General features: G+C 41.7%; 2 protein-coding genes across 7 annotated transcripts in view; both read left to right on the top strand.

Moving 5' to 3' along the window:
* Positions 1–27,002, top strand: part of UGT1A8 (UDP glucuronosyltransferase family 1 member A8) — a gene marked incomplete at both ends in the record, with an annotated part of 180,478 nt that overhangs the window by 97,083 nt on the left and 56,393 nt on the right. The gene's annotated exons all lie outside the window — the stretch shown is intronic.
* LOC308279840 (UDP-glucuronosyltransferase 1A5-like) lies at positions 25,709–26,644 on the top strand (the record flags this gene model as incomplete). Its single annotated transcript, XM_080720037.1, has 1 exon — positions 25,709–26,644. One exon carries the CDS (start codon positions 25,709–25,711, stop codon positions 26,642–26,644), a length of 936 nt encoding a protein of 311 aa, XP_080576163.1.

The following is a 27,002-nucleotide window of genomic DNA, read 5'->3' as shown; positions in this document are numbered from 1 at the left end:
TGAAGAACTTCCTTTAGTATTCCTTGTAATTTGAATAAGAACAACAAACCCTTTCAGTTTTTGTTTATGTTGGACTCTATTCTTAAGAGGGGTTGTACTATGCTGGGCGTGGTGGTACATGCTTGTAATCCCAGCATTAGGGAGGTTGAGACAGGAGGATCATGGTTCACGGACAGCTTCAGCTACTTAGTGAGGCCCCCTGCAACTTAGTGAGACTGTTTTAAATGAAAGAAAAAAAATAGGACAGAGGGTGTAACTAGGAGTTTGAATGCCCCTGGGTTCCATCCCCAGACCCTCAAAAAAATGGGGGGGTTGTACTTGTGACTTTGGAATGAGACTGATGAGGGACTTGTTTTTTGAGTTAGTTCCCACTTTACTTTTCAGAGCTGTACACATCATCAGTCGACTCCTGTGAGTTCAGTTCCGGCCCTCCCCTCTGCACAAACAGCCTTTATAGGGGATTTACTGGATTTGGACTCGTCTAGGTCATTACTACACTTTGCAAGAGGGACAGTTCTAGGACACAACCTAGCTGTGCCACACCTTCTCTGGTGGCTGCCCCTGCCTTCCAGGTGCAGGTCAGGCCCCCAGGTTAACACAGAAGACTAGGGTGACATGATTCTTTGTTACTGGTTGTGATACCCCAACTCCCGGGAAAATATGCTGAAATCCTAACCCCTGGTACCTCGAATGTGATCTTACTTGAAGATAGAATTTTACAGAGTAATCAAGTTAACATGGGGTCAGTACAGGGTGGGCTCTAATCCAATATGACTGATATCCTTGCGAAAAGCAGAAATATGGCCACTGAGGCAGACAGGCACAGAGGGAAAGCCATTCAAAGGCATCCTGGGGAAAGACAACGTGTGAGTGGAGGCTGCAGCTGTATGCCAGGGAAAGCCCAGGGCTGGCGTCACAGCCTGGAGGAGGCAGGTGGGGCGCTCCCATGGAGCCCTCAGGAGGGCTGCAGTCCTGCTGACACCTTGACTCGACCTCCAGCTTCAGACCACCCAGACAGTAAGTGTGCCATTCCCTAGGAAGCGTGACTCTCCCTAGCTCTGGGAATCTCGTTAAGACACCCCAGGGAACGAGTCTCATCCTATCACCTTTTAGCCACGTGCTTGGTGTGTGGCCCACCAACCTCCTGCCATTTCCAGGGCTTACGTAGGCTGGGTGGGTCATCAGAGCCATAAGAAGGACTTTCAAGGGCTTCATGTGGCACTTCCAGGCTTGACCCTTGGCCCAAGCCTACACCCAGGACCCTGGCCTACTGCACCCTTCTTCCTCTGCCATTCCCACATCTCTTCGTGTCCAGGGACTACTGAGGCTTCTTGGTTTTTTGTTTTGTTTTGTTCTCTTTTTTTTTTTTTAAACATTTTTCAAGAGTTTCTTTTTCTTTTTTTTTCTTTTTTTATGGTAGTGAGGAATGAACAGTTTGCCTCTGAGCTACACTCCCAGCCCTACTTTATTTTTTATTTTGAAATGGGGTCTTACTAAATTGTGGAAAGCCTCACTAAGTTCCTGAGGCTGGCCACCAACCTACAATCCTCTAGTCTCAGCCTCCCAGGTACTGGGGTTACAGGTGTGTGTCACCGTGCCTGACAATAGTTTATTTTCTTAATGATGGCAGCAGGGCTCAGATAGGAGTGATACCTCTGTTTCTAGAAGCCAGAAATTTATCTAATAGTATTTTAAGACTTTTTGTTGTTGAGCTGGGCATGTTGGCTTGTAATGCCAGTACTTGGGAGACTGAGACAGAAGGATCGCAGGTTCATGGCCAACCCCAGCTACTAAGTGAGGTTCTCTGCAACTTAGTGAGACCCTGTTTCAAAATAAGGAATAAAAATAGTGCTGGGGGTGTAGCTCAGAGGTAGAACGCCCCTGGGGTCCATCCCCAGTATCACACACACACACACACACACACACACACACACACAAATGTTGTTATTGTTATTCTTGTTCTCATGTTCACAATTTCAGTGAGGTGGGATTCATCCTTGCATCAAATCTACAGCTCAATTCGGGACAAAGGAGGAGTGTCGTAGCGCTCAGTCTTTGCTGTATGCCTCCTCGGGATCCTGGTCTAGATTCGGGGCACTGATTGGAGCACCATGGCTGAGGCCTTGGGCAGGCTCTGTCTTAGGACCTGTCTGAAGTGGGCTGTGCACACAGGAGGCATCCAGTCAAGACAGCCACAGTTAGCCCTGTGCACTCTCCCACAGACACGCACTGCAGTGACAGGCGTACAAGCTGGTGAGAACACTGAGCTCCGGGCAGAAGGTACTGGCACCAGTGTGCCAGAACTGGTTGCCCCCCACCGCTAGGTGCAGTGCTGGCCGTAAACTCGGATGGCAGCTTCTGTTCTTAACGCCGACAGCGGCAGCTACAGCAGCAACGCCACACTTCAAGTCTGACTCCTCAGTCTCCTCTCTTCATCTCATGGCTCTCTGGACGTGGCCGAGCACAGGAGCCTCCTCCACCTGCAGAATCAAGTCATTCTCCATAGGCGTCAGCAGGCATTAAATAAGATCTGACCCAAGGGTCAGAGGACAGAAACTGAGCCTTGAGGCAAACGTATAGTTCGGTTTGTGGGTCAGAAGGATGAACAAAGCAGGCATTCAGAATCCACCTGAAGTCGGGGCTTAAACCCAGTGGCTCCGTGAACAGTGGAAGCTGGTGGCATCTAAAAGCCTTTGGCCACATCTGCCCAGGTATGGAATCTGATATCCTCATGGGTCTCCAATGGGGGGAACTTTTCCCCTAAAGACAGACTCAGCTTGGCCAACCATGGCGGATTGGGCTGGGCATGAAGACCCAGCTGCCATGAAACACAGTGGATGGCCTGCCCACACTATTCCCAGAGCAAATAGGACCCAAAGGTGCTAGCAATCTGCTGAGCAGCATAGCAGTAAGTTCACTAGACAGGGCGCCTCCTGGGCGTGTGAACTGTGCTTCCCCCTCTCCCCCAGCAGGGCTCCACATTGGCTTCCTCCATCTTGATAAGTGAGCCATGGACTACAAGTTATGTGGCTCACCCTGCTCTGCAGACTCCAACCACATGAGGAGAGGAGCAGGCAATGATCCAGGAAGCGAGCCTCATCACTTAGAATGTTGTGAAGTCTCCAATCAATGTCTATACTGGTCTCTAAACAGACTTCAGAAGACTAGACATTCACCATTGAGGAGATGGGGAATTGAGACACCTGGTATGAGGCCAGGCTCTGGGACTTTCTCTGGTCCTGAGGTGAGCAGCAACGGGATCAGAATGTGCTCTGAATTCCGTGTGTTACTGCTTTCGCTGATCCCGCCCGTGGCGCTGCTTAGTGGGATAGATGCAGAAATCTCTGCAAACCCTTCTGGAGAATCAAATCATCATCTCTTGAGTCTAGGATCCCAGAGCCATTGCTACACTTGACAGATTCTTCAAATAGAGCTTTCCCTGATCATTAACCGGGTACCCTGGTATAGTACATTAATCAAACCACAAGCCAACAGCCCTTCCCTTGTTTGGGGCAAGCTGGCTTATCAATACTATATACTTTAAGATCTACTCATGAGTGGAAGGAGAGAATTGAAGAGCCATCTGTGGGATCACATGCAGCAGAGAGTCTGCCCGGGGACTAAAGCCTGGGTCAGAACTCAGAGCTCCCTGGCAGCCTGCTGGACTGTCGTTAATATAGCAGGAGGTGGGGATATGTATGTCTGCAAACTTCTTTCCAGAAATAAATGAAAAAGAGGAGATGAACTAGGTTGTCCTCAGAGAGAGCAGCAGGATGAGTTTTTGGAGAGTAGTGACAAGTTCAGTATCTGCCTGAGGGGGGAGGCAGAGGATAGAGGATCCTGAGAGGCAGGAGGGAGTTCACCTGTAATAATTAACTTGATGATAAACTCTGCCTCCCAATGACTGGCCTTTTTGCTAGAAAGGTAATAAAAGGCGATAGCCTGGTGATAAGGTGACTCAGGTAGGAGGCATGGCCGGGTGTGGAAGGCAGCTATGTGGGCTGCTGGCGAGATGGCTGCAGGACTCCAGGGGGCCCTGGCAGGGCTGGCGGGGCTGCTGCTCTCACTGTGCGTCCTGCCCTGTGCTGAGGGCAGGAAGGTGCTAGTGTTGCCCATGGAGGGCAGCCACTGGCTCAGCATGCGGGGCGTTGTGCGGGAGGTCCACACCCGAGGTCACCAAGCTGTGGTCTTGGTCCTGGAGGTGAATATCCACTTCAAAAAGGAGGACTTTTGCCTGGCGTGGTGGTGCAGGCTTGTAATCCCTGTGCTTGAGAGGCTGAGACAGGAGGCTGAAGCCAGCCTCAGCTCTTTAGTGAGGCTCTCAGGAACTTAGTGAGACCCTGTTTCCAAATAAAATATAAAATAGGTATGGGAATATAGCCTGGAGACAGAAAGCCTCTGTGTTCCACCTCCAGTACTACAAAAAAAAAAAAAAAAAAGGAGCACTTTTTAAAACTGTCACAGCTACAGAAAAAGTATCTGAGTTCTCTAAGAGGAGTTGTGCAGCACTCCTGCTTAACAAGAACCCGATTAGCCATCTGAATACCCCTATAGGGTGAGTTAAATTATTAAGGAGTCTTTGTTTATCTGGTTCAGGTTTACTATGAACCCTGAGTCCCCAAGAGCCAGGGTGGAGTAAGTAGGCAGGCTGACAGGCAGTGGTGTGACTCCAGGACTGTCTGTTTGTCAAGTACTACATCCCGGGGGTGTGGTTTCTTAGCTTTGCAGGAGCAGAAAAGTTGTGTTGTGAACTTCCCCATCAGGTGCAGTGGGCTTGCATATTTTCAGTAGGAGGACAAAGAAACTAACATTTCCTAGTTAATATCACAGGTTTTAGTAATCCCATCAGAGAAGGGATGGAGTTGTGCTCACATGTGTCCTAGGCAACCTGTGAAAGGATAAGAAATGCAACATGTGTTGTAGATTCATAGCATATCTTTATTTGTCATGCCAGTTTATTGTGGTCCACAGGCATGTGTAGCTACTGGCTGCTACATGACCAATGTTAGTAAATGTTCCATGGGTATACTCAAATTATATGTTCTTATTTTCTTTTTTATTGGTACATTGTAGACATACATCTTTTTTTTTTTTTGTGGTACTAGGGTTCCTGGAAACCCTCCTCCGGGCTACACTCCCAGACCTATTTTTTATATTTTTATTTGGAAACAGGGTCTCTTAAGGCAGCGCGGCTGGCTTCGCACCTGCGCCATCCTCCTGTCTCTGCCTCCCAAGCGGGGGATTACAAGCGTGCGCCACCATGCCTGGCCTGTAGATATATATCTTAATGGGGTACAAGATGGTAGAGACATACATGCACACATCACTTGTTTGGCCCTTACCCGATTCCCATCCCATTCCCTCCCCGCTCCGTCCATTTCATGTTTGGCTTAGTGATTGATATGTTTGTGAATATATATCATCTACTTTAGGACATTTCCCTCTTCCTCCTCCCATCCCCCTCCGTTAGGTTGCCTTTTTGCTACTCTATTTCTCCTTCTGTGTCTAGAGTTTCTCCCTCAACCCTTTTTCTCCCTAGATTCTGCATATTAGAGAGAGCATCAGATATTTTACTCTTTGTGACTGACTAATCTCACATAGCATGATGTTCTTCAGTTCCATCCATTTCCCTGCAAACTACATCATTTAGTTCTTTTTGGCTGAGTAAAATTCCATTGTGTCCATATCCCATAGTTTTGTAATCCATTCATCTGTTGATGGACATCTTGGCTGGTTCCAGTTCCAGTTTGGCAACTGTAAATTATGCTGTTATGAACATAGATAAGCTGTGCATGCATTAGTTTAGTAGTTTGGTTTCCACTCTTTTGGGTAGATATCCAGAAGTAGCATTGCTGGATCTTATGGTAGATTCATTCTCATTCGTCTGAGGATCCTCCATATTGTTTTCCAAAGTGGTTGCTTGAATTTGCAGTCCCACCAACAATGTACTCCTTCAGTTCTCCACACCCTCACTAGCGTTTTTTGTTGTCTGTGTTTTTAATGGTTGCCATTCTAATTAGAGTTAGGTGAAATCTCAGGGTAGTTTCTATTTGCATCTCTCTGGTTCCTAATGATGCTGAACATTCCTTTTCACACATTTATTGGCCATTTGAATTTCTTCTTTTGTGAGGCGCTTATTTAGTTCACTTGCCCATTCTTTATTGGGTTGTTTGTTTTCTTAGCAGTGAGTTTCTTGAGTTCTCTGTATATTCTAGATATTAGTCCTCTATTGGTGGAAGAATTGTCAAAAAATTTCTCCCATTCTTTCAGCTCTCTGTTGAGGTTCTTGATGGTTTCCTTTGCTGTGCAGAAGCTCTTCAGTTTGATGAAATCCCACATATTGATGCTTCTTTTAATTTATTGTGCCTTTGGGGTCGAGTTGAGAAAGTTTTTACCTGTCCCTATGTGTTGACGTGTTGGACCTATGCTCTCTTCAAGGAGCTGCAAGGATGCTGGTCTAATTTCCAAGTCTTTGATCTGTCTTGAATTGACTCTTGTGCGGGGTTTATTTCCATTTTTTCTGCATAGGGTTAATCAGTTTTGCCAACACCATTTGTTGAAGAGGCTGTCTTTTTTCCAGTGTATTTTTGGCCCCTTTGTTTGGGTCATAAGTGTGGGGACTTGTTTCTGAGTCTTCTATTGTGCTCCATTGGTCTATAGTCTGTTTTTGTACCAATGCCATGCTGTTTTTATCACCATGGCTTTGTAGTATAAAGTCAGATATTATGATGCTTCCTGCATGGTTCTTGTATTTGAATAACTGACTATTCTGGTTTTTTGTTGTTCAAAATGAATTTAAGGACTGATTTTTCTATGTCTGTGGTGAATGGCTTTGGTAATTTACTATGTATTGCATTAAATCCATAGATAACTTTTGGAAGAATGGCTATTTAAATGATATTTATTCTGCTTATCTAAGAACATGGAAGATCATTCCATCTGCTAAGGTCTTCTTCAATTTCTTTTTTCAATGTTTTATAAAAATAATTTTCTTTGTAGAAGTCTTTTACCTCCTTGGTTAGATTTATTCCTAAGTTTTTTTTTTTGTGAGATATCTTGAGTGGAAGTGTTTTATGTATTTCTTTTTTTCAGTGGATTTATGGTTGGCATATAGGAAAGCTTCTGATTTTTTAAGATTGCTTTTGTATACAGACACTTTGCTGAATTTGCTGATCAGTTCTATAAGCTTTTTGGTTGAGTTTGTTAGTTCTTCTAAGTTTTGTATCATGTCATCTACAAATAGGTATAATTTTAGCTCTTCCTTTCCTATTTGCACTCTTTTGATTTCCTTCTCTTACCTTATTGCTCTGTCTAGAGTCTCAAGTAGTATATTGAAAAGAAGTGGTGAAAATGTACATTCTTATCTTGTTTCTATTTTTAGAGGGAATTTTTTTGCTTTCTCTCGTTTAATGTTATGTTGACTGTGGACATATTTTATATTGCCTTTATGATTTTGGAATATGTTTCTTCTATTCTGATTACTGAAGTACTTTTAGCAAAAATGGGTGTTGGATTTTGTCAAATGCTTTTCCAAAGTCTATTGAAATGATATTGTGATTTTTATCTCTGGTTCTATTTATGTGATGAATTACGTGGATGTTTTTTGCATGTTGAAACAGCCTTGTATGCCTGGGATAAACCCTACTTGGTCATGGTTTATAATTTTCTTGATGTGGTTTTGAATGTGTGTTGCTAGTATTTTATATAGCAGTTTTTTGTCTAAGTTCACCAATGATATGGGTCTATAGTTTTCTTTTCTTGAGATGTCTTTATTTGGCTTTGATATTAATATGATGTTGGCTTTGTAGAATATATATGAGACTCTCTCAAATATTAAATGTTTTATAAATTTCCTTGGGAAACCATCTGGTCCTGGGCTGTTGTTCGATGGTATGCTTTTTATTGCTGCCTCAATATCTTCGATTGGTATTGGTCAGTTAAAATTTTCTATACCTTTTTGGTTCAATTTATGAAGGTTGTATGTGTCTAGAAAATTGTCAATTTCTTCTAAGTTTTCCATTTGGTTAGAGTATAGTTTTACAAAGTAATTTCTGATACTCTGGATTTCCAGATTCTTTTTGTTAGGTCGGCTAGTGGTTTATCTATCTTGTTTATTTTTTGAGAAATCATTTTTTGGTTTTGTTGATTTTCTGTATTGTTTTTCTCTTCTGTACTTCATTGATTTCTGCTCTTATTTTAATAATTTTTTTTGCCTTCTACTGGCTTGAGGGATAGATTGTTCTTATTTATAAAGGGCTTTGAGGTAAGTCATTAGGTTATTTACTTGTAATTTTTTGTTCTTCTTATGTGGGCACTCAGTGCTATGAATTTTCCTCTTAAGACTGCCTTCAAGGTGTCCCAGAGGCTTTGATATGTTGTGTCTCTATTTTTGTTTCTAGGAGTTACTTAATTTCACTCCTTACTTCTTCTTTGACCCATTCCTTGTTCAGCAGTGTGTTGTTCTGTCTCCATGTGTTTATGTGGTTACTCTGGGTCTTCTTATAGTTGATTTCTAGATTCATTCCATTGTGGTCTGAAAATATGCAGGGGAGTATGTCACATTTTTTGAATTTGCTAGTGCTCACTTTGTGGACCAGGATGTGGTCTATTTTAGAGAAGGTTTCATGAGCAGCTGAAGAAAATGTAAACTTGCCGCAAACCGCTCAGTTGAAATTGCCGTGATTCCACTCATGATTGAAAAATCTCAGAAAAGATGGACGAAGAATTAGGGTGCCGTACTGCAGCTGCTTATCTGCAGCAATTCTTTCCCTTCTAGGAAATAAATTTCTTTAAGTTCCTATTTACAGTGCTCTGGAAAGAATCTGACATGGACAAAAGCTTCTTGAGCTAATGACACTTTATTACAAGAACCCGGAAAATTTATATCTTTCACCAGTGGGGTTAATAGTAAAAAAAAGGAAAGGAATGTAATCACCATAAATCAATAATCAAGGTAAAATAACAAGTTAGTCCGGCTTTCAAGAGATTAGCTCAGAATCTTCTCTGGATCCCGCGGCAGATCCAGCTGTCCTTGCGTAGGGCAAATTCCAGAAGAAACGGCACGCCCAGGGCTTGGAGAATAGGCTTCTCATGGAGTCTTCTTTAACTTTTTGGAACTTTCCGTCTTTAGGGCTTAGTCCATATGTCAAGCATGGGGAGATGTGGCGATCCAGGTGGATGTGATGGAGTTCTCCCAGGTGTGTCCACCTTGCCTTCTAAATTCTGAAAGCTTAAGCAAACTCACAACACAGTTTGGCAGATAAACACCAAAAAATACCATGAAGTTCTTAGATTAGTTGTCAGATGTATTTCTTTAGCTGCTGAATGCTTTTCCTCAAACGATAGGCTTATTAGAAGCCCATTCCTCTTTTAAATAATCCATTTCCACATCACAATCCTTCTGCAACCTGCTTTTAATTTTTCTAATTCCTTTCTTTCCCATTTGGGACAATCTTATGATAAGCTCTTCTTCATACAAGAATCCTTTCTTATTCTCACCATATTTCCGTTCTTTTACACATTTATTATATCTATCCTTTGTTCAGACATATTCATTTCTTAGCCATGTGGCGCTGCTTTGTGGCACCTCTTTGTCTCGGGCAGTGGCTCATACTGGGTGTAAAGGTTAAGAATCTTCCTAGCCTTCAGCTCTATTGTATTGGGCAGTATTAGCTGCTCATAAAGTTTATCTTCTCCGTATCTAGGCAGGATCGCAAGGATAAACAGTTACCGGTTGCCTCCCCTTTAGGGCTAATGGTTTCAGTTAATGCTTTTACTGTGTGTTAATGAAAGTCAGAGATAGAGGGGAAATCCGCGTTTGTAATTACTGACTGGAATGCTGCCACTGCATCTAAATTCTAACTAGATTTTATTACCATTTGAACAAAGCCGAGGATGTTTAGAGGCTTAGACAAATTAGCAGAAAGTTTATATTCCACGGACTCAGTTTCTTTCACAGTCCTGATCTTACACCATCGGAGCAATTCGTGTGGAGAGTTAAAAGAATCATTACTAAAAGAATAATAGTTATGAAAGAATATCTAAAAGTGGGGAGTACTTTGGCCAGAGACGACACCCTTTCTCGGGGCTATATGCCGATTTGACTACGTGGGAGGTTGTCACACACGCAGATGCCGAGAGGAAGTAGGTGGTCTCGGCATAAACTCTGTTGTAGTTGGGTGGAATATTCTGTATGTGTCTAATGGGACCTTTGGCTTATGGTGTACTTTAGGTCTGAGGCATCTTTACTGACCTTTTGTTTTTAAGATCAGTACAGCAATATGAGAGGAGTGTTGAAGTCTCCCAGTATTATCATATTGGGATCTATGTGTGACTTAATGTCATAAAGAGATTGTTTTATGAAAGTGGCTGCATGTATGTTTGGGGCATAAAGTTGATTATTATTTCCTCTTGCTGGATTTTTCTTTTTACCAGTATAAAATGACATGTTTTGTCTCTTCTAATAAGCTTGGGCTTGAAGTCTAATTTGTTTGATATCATAGTAACTACCCCTTCTTGCCTTTGAGTTCCATTGGCATGGATTACCTTGATCCTGCCCTTCACCTTTAGTTTGTGACTATCTTTACTCTAAAGTGTGTTTCTTGCAGGCAGTATATAGGTGAATTATGATTTTTAATCTATTTTGCCATCTTAATGTCTTTTTATTGGGAAGTTGGAGCCATTTATGTTCAGCAAAATTATTGAGAGATGATTTTTAATTCCTAACAGTTTGAATTGTATATTTATTTATTTATTTATTTATTTATTTATTTATTTATTTATTTTTTGGAGGGTACTGGAGATTGAACCCAGAGGCATTCTTCCTCTGAGCTACATCCCAGCCCTATTTTTATTCTATCTTTCTTTCTTTCTTTCTTTCTTTCTTTCTTTCTTCCTTTCTTTCTTTCTTTCTTTCTTTTTTTCTTTCTTTCTTTCTTTCTTTTTTCTTTCCTTTTTTTGCAGGTCTGGGGATGGAACCCAGTGAAATTTAACCTCTGAGCTACACCCCCTGCCATATTTTTTATTCTTTATTTTGAAACAGGGTCTCACTAAGGTGTGGAGGGCCTCACTAAGTAGCTGAAGCTGTTCGTGAACTGTGATCCTCCAGTCTCAGCCTCCCAAATGCTGGGGTTACAAGTGTGCACCACCAAGCCAGGCTTTTTTTTTTTTTGGTGGTACTGGGGTTCCTGTAAACCCTTCTACCTCTGGGCTACACTCCCAGACCTGTTTTATATTATTTTTATTTGGAAACAGGGTCTCCTAAGCCAGCGAGGCTGACTTCGAACCTGCGTGATCCTCCTGTTTCTGCCTCCCAAGCGAGGGAATTTCAAGCATGTGCCACCATGCCCGGCTTGCCCAGCTTTTTATTCTTTATTTTGAAACAGGATCTCAGTAAGTTGTGGAGAACCTCACTAAGTACTTGAGCCTGGCCATGAACCTGCAATTTTTCTGTCTCAGCCTCCCATGTACTGGGATTACAAGCATGTACCACCATGCCTGGCTCATTTTGAATTTTAGCTTCTGTTTGAGGTAGTGTTTGTTCTTCTTTTCTTAGTTGTTTGTTTGATGGAAATCATTGTTTCTATGGTTCTGGCATTTAATTCTTATTTCTTCTTTGCAGATAATAGCTTTGAGTATCTTCTCTATTGCTGGTTTGGAAGACACAAATTCTTTCAGCTTATGTTTCATGGAAGATTTTTATTTCCTTGTTGAATTTGAGATTTATTTTTGCTGGGTAGGAAATTTTTGGCTGCAAGTTGTTTTCTTTCAGAATTTTGAATATGTTACTTCAGGCCCTCCTGGCTTTCATGACTTGGTTCGGGAAGTTTGGAGTGATTCTATTTGGTTTGCCTCTGAATGTCACTTGTCTTTTGCTTTTGTTTCCTTTAAGATTCTCTCCTTGGCTTCTACGTTAGTCAATTGACTATTATGTGGCATGGTTTACCTTTTCTCTGATCTTGTCTAAAGGGGGTTCTATAAGTTTTCTGTACCTGTGTATCAACCTCTTTTTCTATATTTGGAAAATTTTCTGATACTGTTTCTTTTAAAATATTGTTGGTCTGTTTTGGACTTCCGGGAAGATGGCGACTGAGAAAAGCAGGGCTTAAGAGCCCTGCTAACAACAAATCTCCATTACCACAAATTCAGCGCCTTTCAAAGCCAGAAAACAACATCACCAGAGAAACAAAAAATATCACCAGGCTCCAGAGAGAAAGCGGACTGAGAACAGAGCCACAGAGGAGATCCTCACGCCGAGGACGCGGCTTCACGCCCGAGGATGCGGCAGCAGCGCCATACTACCGGCGGCAGCGGCGAATTCACTGGACGGCCACAGCAAGCCGAGGGGAGCCGCTGCGGAACAGCCAGGCGGGATTTCTCGGCGCAGAGGGCATCTAAAGCTTCCAGTGGCTGAGCTCAGCACACGCTGCAGGGAAAAACACGCTGCAGGAAAAAAAAACGCCAGCCCCATAGCCGAGGGCGTAGCAGCGGCGCCATATTGCCACCGGCAGCAACAGCACCGAATTCACCGAATTCAGTAGAGCTACATCTGCGTACTCAAGAACAGTGAGTCAAATTGTGGGCCACGGCGGAGAAATCCCAGTACTGTACTCACTGGGACTTGACCCAGTGGGAGAGGGGTGGTGGCAGTGATATCACACCATAGAAGAACGTGCAACCTGGCACCCCCCCACAGTCTAAAGCAGCCTCTATCGACTCTCTGGGTCGGAGACTCTGTGATACAACCCAGTAAAGGAGTAGTGGGGTCTGAGATACTACTGACTCGAGATCCAGAGCACCTTAAGTGAAGTCATAGTGACCCAAGGGAAGAACCCAGAGAAGGCACAAACTTCCAAAATCATGGGAAAGAGGAATAATACTGGAGCAATGAATGCTCACAACCCCACAACATCAGAACCCGATAAAACAGAAAATCAGAGATTTCTAGAAGATCAAATCAGGAAAATAACTGTAGAAATAATAGAGGTGCTTCGAAAAGAACTCAGAGAGAGCCAAAAAGAGATAAAGGATGCAATTAATGAAGTAAAGGCCTCAATTCAAAGCACAAACAACCGATTAGACCACATGGAGAACAGAATCTCGCTCTTAGAAGATGATCATTCCAAAAATGAACGCATAGTTTCTAATCTAGAAAAAAATATCCGACAGCAGGAATCTGATATTGAAGAAATATGGGCCCATTTTAAGAGAGCTAACCTAAGAATAATTGGAATAGAGGAGGGAAAAGAAAGTGAAACCAAAGGGATCAACAATCTCTTCAAGGAAGTAATAGCAGAAAATTTTCCAGACATAGAGCAAGAGGTCGATACGCAGGTCCAGGAAACGTATAGAACTCCCTTTAGACAGGATCGGAGAAGAGGATCCCCACGTCACATAATTGTCAAAATGACCAATGTGGAAGCCAAGCAAAGAATCTTAAAGGCAACAAAAGCAAAGGGCCAAGTGACATTCAGAGGCAAACCAATTAGAATCACTCCAGACTTCCCAAACCAAGTTATGAGAGCCAGAAGGGCTTGGAGTAACATATTCCCAATTTTGAAAGAAAACAACTTCCAGCCAAAAATTTCCTACCCAGCAAAACTTTCTATCAAATTAGATGGAGAAATAAGAAGCTTCCATGACAAACAGAAACTGAAGGAATTTATGTCTTCAAAACCAGCACTAGAGAAAATACTCAAAGAGATTAACTACAAAGAAGAAATAGGTAACACACATCAGAACTAGAGAAACAAGATTTTCCATCCAACAGACAACTAAGATTGGTTATCTGTGGAGATTCATTATTTATGTTAGTCTTTTACCTATCTCTAAAGGGTATTGTTTGCCTTTATTGTTGTTAATTTTTAGGATTTCTAGTTGGAATATTAATATACCTTCAGATATAGCATTTGGAAATATTTTATCCCATTCTATTAGTAACTGTTAACTCTGTTTACATTGTCTTTGGATATACAATATGTTTTTTTATTTTTTAGGGAGTTTGTATACTCTTCTGTTGCCTGTGCCATTGAAATCATAACCAAGAAATCACTGCCAATTTCAATGTTGTGAGGTTTTATGACCCAGATTTTCTCCTAAAAGTTTATAGTCTTAAGATTTATATTTAGGTCTTTTATCTATTTTGAGTTAATATTTGTATATGGGATTAGGTAAGGGTCCAATTTTATTCTTTTCCATGTAACTATTATTTTTCAACAATATTTAGTTAAAAGATTATTATTTCCACCACCAAATGTTCGTGGAAACCTTGTCAAAAATAACTTGACAATATAGGGAAGAATTTAGCTCTAGGCTTTTATTTAACTCCAGTGGTTTATATATCTTCCTTTAGAATAGTACTACACTGTTTCAATTATTGTAGCTTTATATGGCTTGAAATCAGAAAATATACATCTTCTAGCTTTGTTCTTTTTCAAGATCGTTGTGGGTACCTAGAGTCCATATTCCATATTAGGATAGATTTTTTTTCTGAAAAATAAATATATAAATATATGATAGTTTCACCTAAAAAATAGAAAAAATAGATTCTCTGGTAAGAAAGAAAGCAAAAAGAAATATTGAAATGTTATCTTTAAGTCATCAAAAGCTTGGTATCAGACAAATGAAACTGTTATGTGAGATTATCATTTTAAATTTTTGATAAATTGCTATAATACTAGATGTCAATCACTAAGCCAAGAATGGGAGGGAGGGATAGGGAGAGAATGGGGTGGGGATCGGGTGGGGGCTGACTGGGCGATGTGTGCATGTATGTCTGCAAAAGTATGTATCCCACTATGATGTATGAATACAGTGCACCAATTAAAAATTAAAAAAAAATAAATAAAATAAAATTAAAAAAAAATATTGTTGGTCTGTTTGGTTTCACCTTCTGTTCCCTCTTCTATGCCTATTATTCTTAGGTTAGTTCTTTTAAGATGGCTCCATATCTCTTTGATGTCCAATTCATGCTGTTGAATAGTTTTTCCTAAATGTTATACTATACATTCAATTTTGGAGTGATCGTCTTCTAAGAGTGGGATTTTATTTTCCATGTGGTCTAATCTATTGTTTATAGTTTGTATTGATGCCTTCAATGATTACATCCTCCATTTCTTTCAGAGCTTCTTTCTGATTAATGTCCAGGGTGTCAGATTCTTTGTTAATTTGTTCCTTTATGTCTTTCAGGCTCTTTCTAAATTAATTTTGGAAACCCTGTATCCTTTCTACTGTTAACTTTCTGATTTGTTCTTTTGATGATCTCTGCAGTGCTATGTTGTCAGGTTCTGCTATTGTGGGATTGTGGGAGCTCATTGTTTCCTTGCTATTCCTCATTCTCATGATTTCAGGTTTCATAAGTTTGTATCTTTGTTGCTTTTGATAGCTTTTTCTCACTCTGTAGGTATCAGCTGGTATATATAAGGGCCAGTTGTGTAATATTTAATGGTGAAGGTTGTGTTATGAGGAAGGTAATGGAGTAGTAACTGTAAGAACAGGATAAAGTAGCAGATAGGATAAAATAGAATGAGAGTTTGAGTTTAGTAATGTAATATGTAGTAGAGATTAGAGATAGTGAATATGTAGTAGGATTCTAGTAACCAATGTAGAGTATTTTGCATATTAATCTAAAGTGGATTCAATACAATAAAAAGAAAAGAAAGTAGAAAAGAGAGAGATAAGAGAGTAAATATGAATTAGGAAATATGCTTGTAAAATGGGTGGGTAACAGAGCAAACAAACAAGCACAAACACACACACATAAAAATAGCAAAAAACCCACCAACAACAGAATAATATAACCCTAAAAATATATGAATACTGAGCAGACTTGGCCTCTGCAGTCTTCCTGGGTCTGCGTGGATTCTTTCAGCTGTTTAAAGTTCACATTCTATAATATGTTCTCAAGAATGTTCCAAGCACTCTCATTTGCTCTGTAGCCTACAGTAATGATGTCCATTTATAGCCTCAGTTTTTGGTCTCTGTCAGTGATTGGGATCCTGGTCTGGTGTTTCTCTCTGTGCAGGTGCTGAGTACCACTGACACCTTTCCTACTGCAAGCCTGGGTCTCTGGGCTCTCAAAAAGTACCTGTCTCTGAGACTCAGTCTACACAGGTGGCTGGTATCACTGGGGCTGTAACAAGTGTTATTTATAGGTTTCCATGCTTTTCACAGATTCTGAGCCCAAGTCTTTCGCTGTCTGTGTAGGTGGCGGGTGCCACGGGACCAGACCCATTGTATAAGCAGGAGTCTGTGTACTCCACAGCTAGGGCTGGGTTGGTCTGACTTTTCTCCGTCACCATGATTGGATGATGTATGGTGATCACTGGAGGTCCTACAAGGGCTCTGAGCCCTGGAGACTGTAGGCCTTTTGGCCTGATTATCCCTGGGGGATGTCTGATAATCTCTACCTCTGCTGGGTCCAGTAGTAGACTCTGTCCCCACCTTCACCAGGGTGAACCTCAATGTCTCAGACCCTAGGAGTACTGGATAGGTCCTTTTGGGGATGCTGGGAAGTCTCCCAAGGGGATGGATAGTTCACTTACAGTGTTGTTGAGCAGTGTTCTGGATCTCTGGAGGATGTAGCAAGCTTGGCCACCACTGCTGCAAGTTGTAGCCAGGGTCAGAGCAAGAGGAGCTGACTGCTTACAATTCCAATAAGCTGCAGCTACTCACTTTGTTTCAAGTCCTTCCCTTTTTTGCTGGGGGTCTCTGGAGGCCACAGTGTCAGCAGTCCTGGCACAGTGAGGCAAGATGGCGGTGCCATGCCCCCCCCCCCCCAGCTGTTGGAGGCAGGCGGGTACTTTTCTGCCCTGTGTTCTGTCTTCTAGCTTTGTTTCTGCTGCCTTTCAGTTCTTTGTGCTCTACTCAATTCTATTTATGCTGGTTTCTTTCTCTTGTCAAGATGCTATTTTCATGGTGATAGAATCGGAGTGTCAGTAGGACTGAGTTGTGCTGCGTCCCACAGTTGCCATCTTCCTGGAAGTCTGTTTCGATAACCTTTATCGAAACTACTCAATTCTTAAAATATGTCTTATATTAATGCTATTGGCACTCTTTATAATTGATATTTGCTCAAATTGTATTTGGGTTTTTTTTTTTTTTTGGTGCTATTGGGGGTGGAACCCAGAGACTTTCTACCTCTGGGCTACACCTCCCAGACCAATTTTTTATTTTATTTGGAAACAGGGTCTCACTAAGTTGCTGAGAGCCTCACTGAGTAGCTGAGGCTGGCTTTGAACCTGCGCGATCCTCCCGTCTCAGCCTCCCAAGTGCTGGGATTACTGGCGTGCGCCCCCACGCCTGGCTGGATTTGGATTTTTAAACAGTTTTTCCTTGTTGCCAAGAATTAGAACAAAAACTGATTTCTCATAGCTTCTTTTGATGAAAAAATTATTTCCACTTAAGTAATATGTATATTTGATTTTCTTCCTAGAGTTATTATAAGTTGATTTTTACCTTATTGTGTCCTTTAAAAATTATCTTCTCTATTCTTTTTTTTTTGTGTGTGTGTGTGTGGTACTGGAGGTAGAACCCAGAGACTTTCTACCTCCAGGCTATACTCCCAGACCTATTTTATATTTTATTTGGAAACAGGGTCTCACTAAGTTGCTGAGAGCCTCACTAAGTAGCTGAGGCTGGCTTTGAACCTGTGTGATCCTCCTGTCTCAGCCTCCCAAGTGCTGGGATTACAAGCATGTGCCACCATGCCTGGCTATCTTCTCTATTCTTAATTTTGGAATGCAGTGGCCCTTTTTATTTTTCTGCAGAGAGGCAATAGCATGTTCAAACCTCTGACATCACATGTATCCTAAGCAATCAGCTGAAGGATATCATGTCTCCCTTTCAACCTGTAAGAGGCCTTGTGCTTTTACTGGGCCAATGTGCATGAACAAGGAAGCTCTCCCCATATTAAGGCACTGAGCCATGTCAGAAAAACTTTTTGCTATGTAATGCAATGTATTCAAAGGTTTTAGGGATAAGGTATTAAACACATTTGGAGGGCCATCGTTCCAACTACCAGTTAGGGGGGTAAGGGTGGCTGAAGAAGGTAGGTTCCTGGGTGTGTATGGTCCTAGAAGTTTAGAATTTTATGTGTCAATGGGGGTCTCCTCCTCCTCCTCCTCCCCCCTTCTCCTCCTCCTCCTCCTTCTCCTCCTCCTCCTCCTCCTCCTCCTTCTCCTCCTCCTCCTCCTCCTCCTCCTCCTCCTCCTCCTCCTCCTCCTCCTCCTTCTTCTCTTTCTCTGTCACTGAGGCTAGCAGTATGAACTGAAACCTCTGGAACTATGAGCCCAGATAAACCTTTTCTCCTCTATCTTGTCAGGCATTTTGGTCACAGTGACAGGAAGGCTGAATAAAACACTGCCATGTGTTGAAGCAATTGTGCAGTGCAGTTCTGCCATGCTGTCCTACTCAGAGCAGTAAATTCCAACAAGCACACTCTGCAGAAAACTGCTTGCTCCTTCCAGTCACCTCCAAACTCCTGACATCCCCCTAAGTCTTCAGAACCAACCCACACCCAGAAAACCACTCCCTGGGCTCTCCTCTGGAGTGAGTTCCCTGCCTGGGTGTAACCTCATCATTGTATAACAGCTCAGGTAGTGTGTTTCCTTCTGAAAACGATTGCACAGGTGGTTTTAGGGAGCAGCTGCCCAGGTGCCTCAGAGTCTGTTCCTCGAATGTGGTTTTAAGAGATTCCCTGTGCCCCTGCGTGATAGTGTGCCAGAGCCAGCTCGCAAAAGTACAGGTTCTGAAGAAAGGTGTGAGGATGAAGAATTTAACTCTAAGAATTTGATTCTTAGAATATTTAATTTATTCTAATGTGTATGGGGGGGGGCACCAGCCTACTATCTCTACTGGTCGACCCCTGATCCTGGCTCAATATTTTCTACCAGACGACAAATACTCCTGGGTCAGTATTCTCCATTGCACCGACCCCTGTTTGGGTTGTAGCCATAATAAAACCTGAAAAAGTGTTAATAGACACATGAACATATTTTTGCTTACCAAAGGCAGAAATGCGTGTAACATCCATTTGCCATATATTATTGGGAACCAATCCCCATGGATTTACACCTAAATGAGGAACAGATAAATTCTCTGGACATATAGGACATTGTTTAACAATCTGTCGTGCTGCTTCTTGAGTAATTTGAAACTGTTTACTCAGACTAGCACTATTTTGATGATGTAAAGAATGTGATCGTTGAGCTTGTTCCAATTGAGAGGGGCAGACAAATTTTATAGCATCATCAGCAATTTGATTACCTTCTGCCAAAGGACCAGGTAGGGCAGAATGTGCTCTTATGTGCTAAATAAAACAAGGATGTTGGTGTGATAAAATCTGAGTTTGAATTTGAAGAAATAAATTACCTATCAATTTATTATATGTATCAATATATGGTACAGTTTCCAATGCTTGAAGGGCATTAGCTATATATAAACTATCAGCATATATATTAAAAGGTGTATCAGATAGATGTTGAAAACCAGCCACTACTGCATGCAATTCTATAACTTGAGCAGACGTAAAAGATGTTTGAATTATAGTACTATGTTTATTAATTACATAAGATGCCTTACCATTTGAGGAGCTATCAATAAATACCAAGACCGCCTGAGATATGGGAGTGGCATGAATTATTTTAGGAAATGTAAGAGCATGTTTATTAACAAACTGTAATAGTTTATCATGAGGTAAATGATTGTCAATTTCTCCAATAAAGGACACAAAAGCAATAGCCCATGAATCAGCATTCTGAAAAAGCCATTGTACTTGTTGTCTAGTAAAAGGAACACTAATAAGTGAAGGCTCTGTTCCAAAATATTTTATAGATTCTGATGTAACAGAGCACACCAAGCAGGCAACTAATTCCCAATATGGCATTAAAACTCTGCTTGGAGTAGTGGGTAAACGTATCCACATTAAAGGTCCATCCTGCCACAAAACAGCAGTGGGCATATGTGCCGATGTTAATATATAAGTAGGCCATTCTTTAGTATAATCAATGTCCTGTTTTCTTTGACATTCAATAGCCAATTCAACTTTTTTAAGAGCAGCATGTCCTTCCTCTGTTAAGATCTGAGAGGAAGTTGGGTCTGAGTCACCTTTCAAGATATCAAAGGTTTAATTCTCCAGTAGTAATATTTAAAGATGATCTTAGCCAATTAGTATCTCTTAAAAGTTTTTGAAAATCATTTAAGGTTTTTAAATTATCTTTATGTAATTGAATTTGTTGTGGCTTAATAATCTTGGGATAAAGAATGTTTCCCATGTAAGTATATGGTGGTTCTCTTTGTACTTTTTCTGGAGCTATAATCAAACCATTATTTTGTAATGAAGTTTGTAAGCTAGCATAAGCTGACAACAAATTTACTTTGTCTTTATGTGCTAATAAAATATCATCCATATAATGTATCATATATACAGATTTATACAGATTTATAGGATCTTCTGACAGTAGCTATAGCCTTTGCAACAAATTTTTGACAGCGTTGGACCATTGGCCATTCCCTGAGGTAGCACTATCCACTGATACCTTTGCATAGGAGCTCTATAATTTGTAGATGGAACACTAAAGACAAATCTCTTACAATCTTGTTGTGCTAAAGATATCATATAAAAGCAGTCTTTTAAATCTATAATAATAATTATTTAATATTAAATAATTGTTATTTAATATTAAATAATAATAAAATAATAATAATGATAATAATTATTATTATTTTGGTGGTACTGGCATTCCTGGAAGCCCTTCTACTTCCGGGCTACATTACCACCAGCGACACTACCAGACCTATTTTTAAAAAATTTTTTAAAATGTGGAAACAGGGTCTCTTAAGCCAGCGCGGCTGGCTTTGAACCTTTGCGATCCTCCTGTCTCTGCCTCCCAAGCACGGGGATTACAATCGTGCGCCACCATGCCTGGCAAATCTAAAATTATTTTATAAGTGTCTTTGGGGATAGCTGATGGGGTGGGTAGTCCAGGCTGTAAAGCTCCCATTAATTCCATAGTTTTATTAACTTGCCTTAAATCCTGTAACAGTCTCCACTTACCAGATTTTTTCTTAATGACAAATATGGGTGAATTCCAAGGGGAGTTAGAATTTTCTATATGGCCACAGTCAAGCTGTTCCTGTACTAACTGCTCTGCAGCTTTTATTTTTTCTAAGGTTAGGGGCCATTGATCAATCCAAACTGGGTTTCTCATTTTTCCAAGTAATAGGATCGGCGTGGAGTACAGGCTGATCAACAGCCCCTTCTAAAAATACCCTAGACCTGCTCGAGGGGGTTGTAAATGAAGCTTTAAAGGCTCTAAAATACCCTGATTATATATCCCTAGACCTTCCCGTAAAAGTCCCTCATCTAACATTTGCTGTGTCATTATAGGGCTGGGGCTATAAAGATACACACCCATGTTGTGCATAACATCTCGGCCCCATAAGTTGACAGGAAGTCCTGGAACAATATAGGGCTGAAAAACTCTGGCATGGCCTTCCTCATCTCTCCAAGTAAGCCAATCACTGCTTTGTTCGGGGTTTTGCATCTGTCCTATGCCTTTAAGGTGAGTGAGGGAAGAATGCTTAGTCCATTTGTTAGATCAGCTGTTATGACAGAAACATCTTCTTCCATGTCTAATAACCCTGGAAATTCTCTCCCATTAATAAACAATTTTAATTCTGTTTTTTGAGTTCCAATTGCTTGGACTCAAAAAGCATCTGATGAGCCAAATCCTCTTTTACCTCATTTAGGTCTCTAGGCACTATTATTAGTTTGCACCTGAGGTAGTAATACTAATTGTGCCAGTTGTTGACCTGCATTAATGATAGCTATCCCTTGAGGACAATGTATCATAATTTTTATTTCTCTTTCATAGTCAGAATCAGCTACTCCAGAGCTACTATAATTCCCTTCATGGTGACACTACTTCATCCTAACAACAATCCAACTGTCCCTTTAGGTAACGGACCATAAACACCAGTAGGAAGGGCTTGCATTCCCATTTCGGGAGTTAATACTATATAGATGGAGGCACAGAGGTCCAATTCTGCGCTGCCTGGGGTTGCTTGGAATAAGTCCTGAATGGTTTGTTTTGTTGAGAGTTGTCCTGCTGTGGTACAAATGTCTGAAGTGCCTCACAACATTGTTGCTACGGGGCCTGAGGTGGGCCCCTCTTCCCGTGTCCCAACAGGAACTGATTCCCTTGCTCATCAGTCCTTGATTTACATTCCTTAGCCCAATGCTTCCCTCTTCTACATTGAGGGCATAAGCCTGGCTCTAGTCTATTACTAGCACTCTGCCTCTGTGGACAGTTCTTAACTAAATGATCATTTTGTCCACACCCATAGCTTTTAACCATATTATTCTTAGGTCCCAGTTTTTTATGTTGTTGGAAAAGGATTTCTTGTACAGGTTTCCCTTGTAATGCTGCAGCCATAGCTAATTGCTGTGTATATGCAGGTCCTATATCGGAACATAACCGAATATAATCAGACAGGTCTCCTTTCTTTCTAAAAGGGTGTAAGGCAGCTTGACAAACAGTATTAGCATTCTCAAAAGCTAATTGCTTTAAGAGCAACAGCCCTGCTTCACTGTCACCTATCATTCGACTAGCAGTTTGTAATAACCTGGCTACAAACTCCTGATATGGCTCATCTGGTCCTTGTCTTATCTTTGAAAGATATTCTGCTGAAGAAGGCAACTTGTTCCATGCTCGACGTGCAGCAGCACTGGTTTGAGCATAAGAAGCTAGACTAAATTCCAATTGCTGAGCGGTCTCCCTAAACTGTCCTCCTGCTAACATATCAAAATTTATGGGTATTCCCTGAGCTACATTTAAATCTGCTGTGGATTGGCATTGTTCTGCAAATTCAGACTTCCATAATAAAAAATCACCCCCTGATAAACAAGCTTGGGCTATCTGTTTCCAATCAGAAGGACACAAAGCCTCCATGGAGAGAGATTCTAACATGGCTTGAGCAAAAGGTTCAGTTGGCCCATATTGAGCACAAGCCATTTTTAATTCTTTTAATTGTTTGAAAGAAAGGGCCTATGTCCTCTAGTAACATGTGCTTGACCGTCAGGCTCTTCAGTTACCAGAAAAACTCTGAATCCTCTAGTATCTTTTCCGTCTTCTGCAGCCTGATTTATAGCTGCTTGAAGCGGTGATATAAAAGAAAACAACTCATCTCTATGGTACTGAGCAGCAGTTTCTTCCTTAGGAAGCTTAACACAAAGCATATCTTTTAACCTATGTACCCAAAACAAAAAACTAATCTTCTGACCCATTGTATATTACAATTCACACATTAGGCGCCTTCATTTTCTATCTTAGCTTCTCTTCATTTTCTGTCTTAGTTTCTATAGCACAAAGCATCTTCTTTAGTGACCTATTATATATTACAATTCCCACGTTTCACCGCCACCAAAAGTCTTTGAGCGTGCTCTTTTTCTATTCAGCAGTGTCCTTCACGGGATCCTCAGTTTCAGAATTTCCCCATGTGGGCCACCACCAGAATACAATAAAAACCAATCCAAAGCACATATATTACAGGTAGGTTAATCAGTACCCTTGTGCCATCACCATCTGATCTTCTCCCACACCTTTAATTCTGAACTTTCCATGACCCCAAACCTTGTTGACTCTGGACGAAGGACAGTCAGCTGAGTCAGAAATATTAATCTAGGTGAAAGCCTTAATGGCTCCCCACAATAGTGCTGAATTTTCTGTTCCTACTGTGAAGTGTTTGGGTGCCATGCTGTGCAGAGTGGACTTTGGGGCACTAAAGTCCCCAAGTGGTGTAATCCCTTGGCTTCGGTCAAGCTAATTTTAGGTTTCTTCCTTGCATTGCGGTTAAGAAATTCTGTGTGGTCTTGAGGAGAGGCTATTTTACCTTTTCAGTATCTAGTATAGAAGTTATTAATATTCTACCATTAGCTGTCAATGTGAACATGGTGCTGAGAACATTGTTTTCAGATCAGTGAAATGGACTTCACACTTCTGTCCTCAGACACTTTGAGAAAGGGTACATTGATTTATGCCATCAGGTTTGGTATCTTTTGTACATTAGACAGAGGAAACTAAGAACAGCAGTGTTGCTAAATTTAGGCTCTTAGAAAGCTCAGTTCAAAATTGTATTGGCTGCTGGGCATGGTGGCGCATGCTTGAGTCCTAGTGCTTGGGAAGCTAAGACAGGAGGGTGGCACAGGTTTGAAGCCAGCCTCAGCTACTTAGTGAGGCTCTCAGCAACTTAGTGAGACTCAGCTACTTAGTGAGACCTTGTATCCAAATAAAATATAAAATAGGTCTGGGAGTACAGCCCCGAGGTAGAAAACCTCTGGATTCCACTCCCAGTACCACTACCAAAAAAAAAAAAAAAAAATGTTTGTAATGGCACAATAGTCAACTCTTTCTTCATACAACTCCAGCATTGAGGAACAACTAAAGGCTACTTTTTTTGAAACCAGTAATATGAGTAATATATTTTATATTTCATTGGTAAATTTCTAAAAAGTATTTAAACAATTCAGAGCAGGCTACCTGGCTCTCATTTCAAACATACATAGGATCCTTGTCTAGATTCTAGTCTCCAATTGGAGCAGAGCAGACCCCATGGCCGAGGCCTGGGCAGACTGTCTGAGGACCTGGCAGGTGGCTCATGTGTGAGGGTGGGCTGTGCCACAGTAAACACAGCCACACCGGGCCTCTGTACTCTCCTACAGGTTCCACTACCTACATGACTTGCAGAATTCAAATTTTATCAGGACTCTGGGTGGGAGAGATCCCAAAAAGGAAGCTTTATCATGACCTTAAGATGTAATAAAGTCTCAGATCAAAGTCCACACTGTTCTCTAAACGGATTGCAGATTGTTCTCTAAATAAACTATTAAGTTTATTAAGGAGAAAGAAATTGATACAGAGCTGGATTTAAGGGCTGCTTCTAATCCCAAGGTATGATTCCCATCAGAGCAGAAGGCTTCATGAGTCTCCATGTGTTGCTGCTTAGACTGGTCATGCCCATGGTCTTATTTCATGGGATAGATGTAGAGTGCCCAGCAAACATTTTTGAAGAATCAGATCATCATATCTTGATTCCAAGATCTTTGCATCTGCTGCTGTATTTGGCAGATGCTTTAATAGAGTACTCTGATCATTCCAGAGGTACTCTGGTATAGTAAGTAATCAAACTAGAAGCCAACAACCCCTGCCATCTTTTGACAAGTAGCTCCTTGATATTATAGACTTTCAGAATCTACTCTTTGCTACTGAAGGAAACAGTTAAAGAGTCATGAATGGGGTCACATGTTGCAGAGAGTCTTCCCTGGGGACCAAAGCATGGGTCAGACCCCAGATCTCCATGGGAGCCTGCTGGCCTGTGGTTGACACAGCAGGAGGTGTAAAATGTATGTCTGCAGTCTTGTTTATAGAAATAGATGAAAAACAGGAGAACTAGTATGTTTCCAGAAAGAGTAGCAGGGTCAGAGTTCTTTGAGAGCGATATCAAGTTCTGTATCTGCCTGGGAGGTTGCAGAGGGTAGGAGAGCTTGAGAGGTGGGATGGAGTTCACCTGTAATAATTAACTTAATGATAACACTGCCTTCCAATGATGGGCCTTTTTGCAAGATAGCCTGGTCATAGGGAATAAAATTGAAGAGATTCAGGTAGGAGGCACAGCCTGGTGTGGAAGGCAGCTGCTGTGGGCTGCTGGTGAGATGGCTGCGGGACTCCAGGTGACCCTGGCAAGGCTGGCGGGGCTGCTGCTCTCGCTGTTCGTCCTTCCCTGTGCTGAAGGTGGGAAGGTGCTGGTGTTGCCCATGGAGGGCAGCCACTGGCTCAGCATGCGGGACGTTGTGCAGGTTCTCCACACCCGAGGTCACCAAGCTGTGGTCGTGGTCCCGGAGGTGAATATCCACTTCAAAAAGGAGGACTTCTTCACAATGATAACCTATGCGGTTCCCTACACTCAGGATGAATATATTCACCTCTTGAAGTGTGGCGTTCCATTGATCTTTGCAAAACAACATTTTCTAAAGACCTTTGCTGAGAGCATGACAATTATGAAAAATGTATCTGCATTCTACGAAAGCTGCTGCGTGGAGCTCCTGCATAACAAAACCCTGATCAGCCATCTGAATTCCAGTTCCTTTGATGTGGTTCTGACAGATCCAGTTAATCCTTGTGGGGCAGTGCTGGCTAAGTATCTGAATATTCCTACTGTGAATTTTCTGCGCTTTCTTCCGTGTGGTCTAGACTCTGAGGCCACACAGTGTCCAGACCCTCCTTCCTATATCCCTAGGCTCCTAACAATGAATTCAGACCACATGACTTTCCTACAAAGGGTCAAGAACATGCTCTACCACCTGCCCATGATGTATATTTGCCATGTTACTCTGACTCCGATTGTGAACCTGGCCTCTGAGCTTTTTCAGAGAGATGTATCACTGAAGTATATTCTCAGCCATGGATCTGTGTGGCTGTTCAGAGGAGACTTTGTGTTGGACTACCCGAAGCCCCTCATGCCCAACATGGTCTTCATCGGGGGCATAAACTGTGCCCATAGGAAGCCATTACCTCAGGTCTGTATTGGTGTCTTCGTCCAACCCATGTTTCTGGCAGAATACTCTCCAAAAGAAGACTTGTTTAACTAGTTCTTACTTAGTCTCCTCATCTTTGCAAAGATTTCTGCCTCTCTTTCTCCTGGCAGTGTTTGGTGAGTTAAATTATTAAGGAGTGTTCAGTTATCTGCTTTTGTGTTACTATGGGCCCTGAGTCCGGGAGAGGCAGGGCTGGAGTATGTATCCTGCCTGACAGGCAGTGGTGTGCGTCCAGGACTGTCCATTGTCAAGTATACCTTCCTGGTGGTGCGGTTTCCTTCAGGAACAGCAAAGTTGAATTGTGATCTGCTCCATCAGGCAGAGATTGGCTTGCATATTTTCAGTATGAGTATAAAGCAACTAACAACCTGTCCTAGTTAACATAATGGTTTTTATTACTCTCATCTGAGAA

The sequence above is a fragment of the Muscardinus avellanarius genome (assembly GCF_963383645.1).
Source record: "Muscardinus avellanarius genome assembly, chromosome: 2".
NCBI lineage: Eukaryota > Metazoa > Chordata > Mammalia > Rodentia > Gliridae > Muscardinus > Muscardinus avellanarius.
Note: the sequence above shows the minus strand (reverse complement) of the source record. Positions and strands in the feature narration are given on the sequence as shown.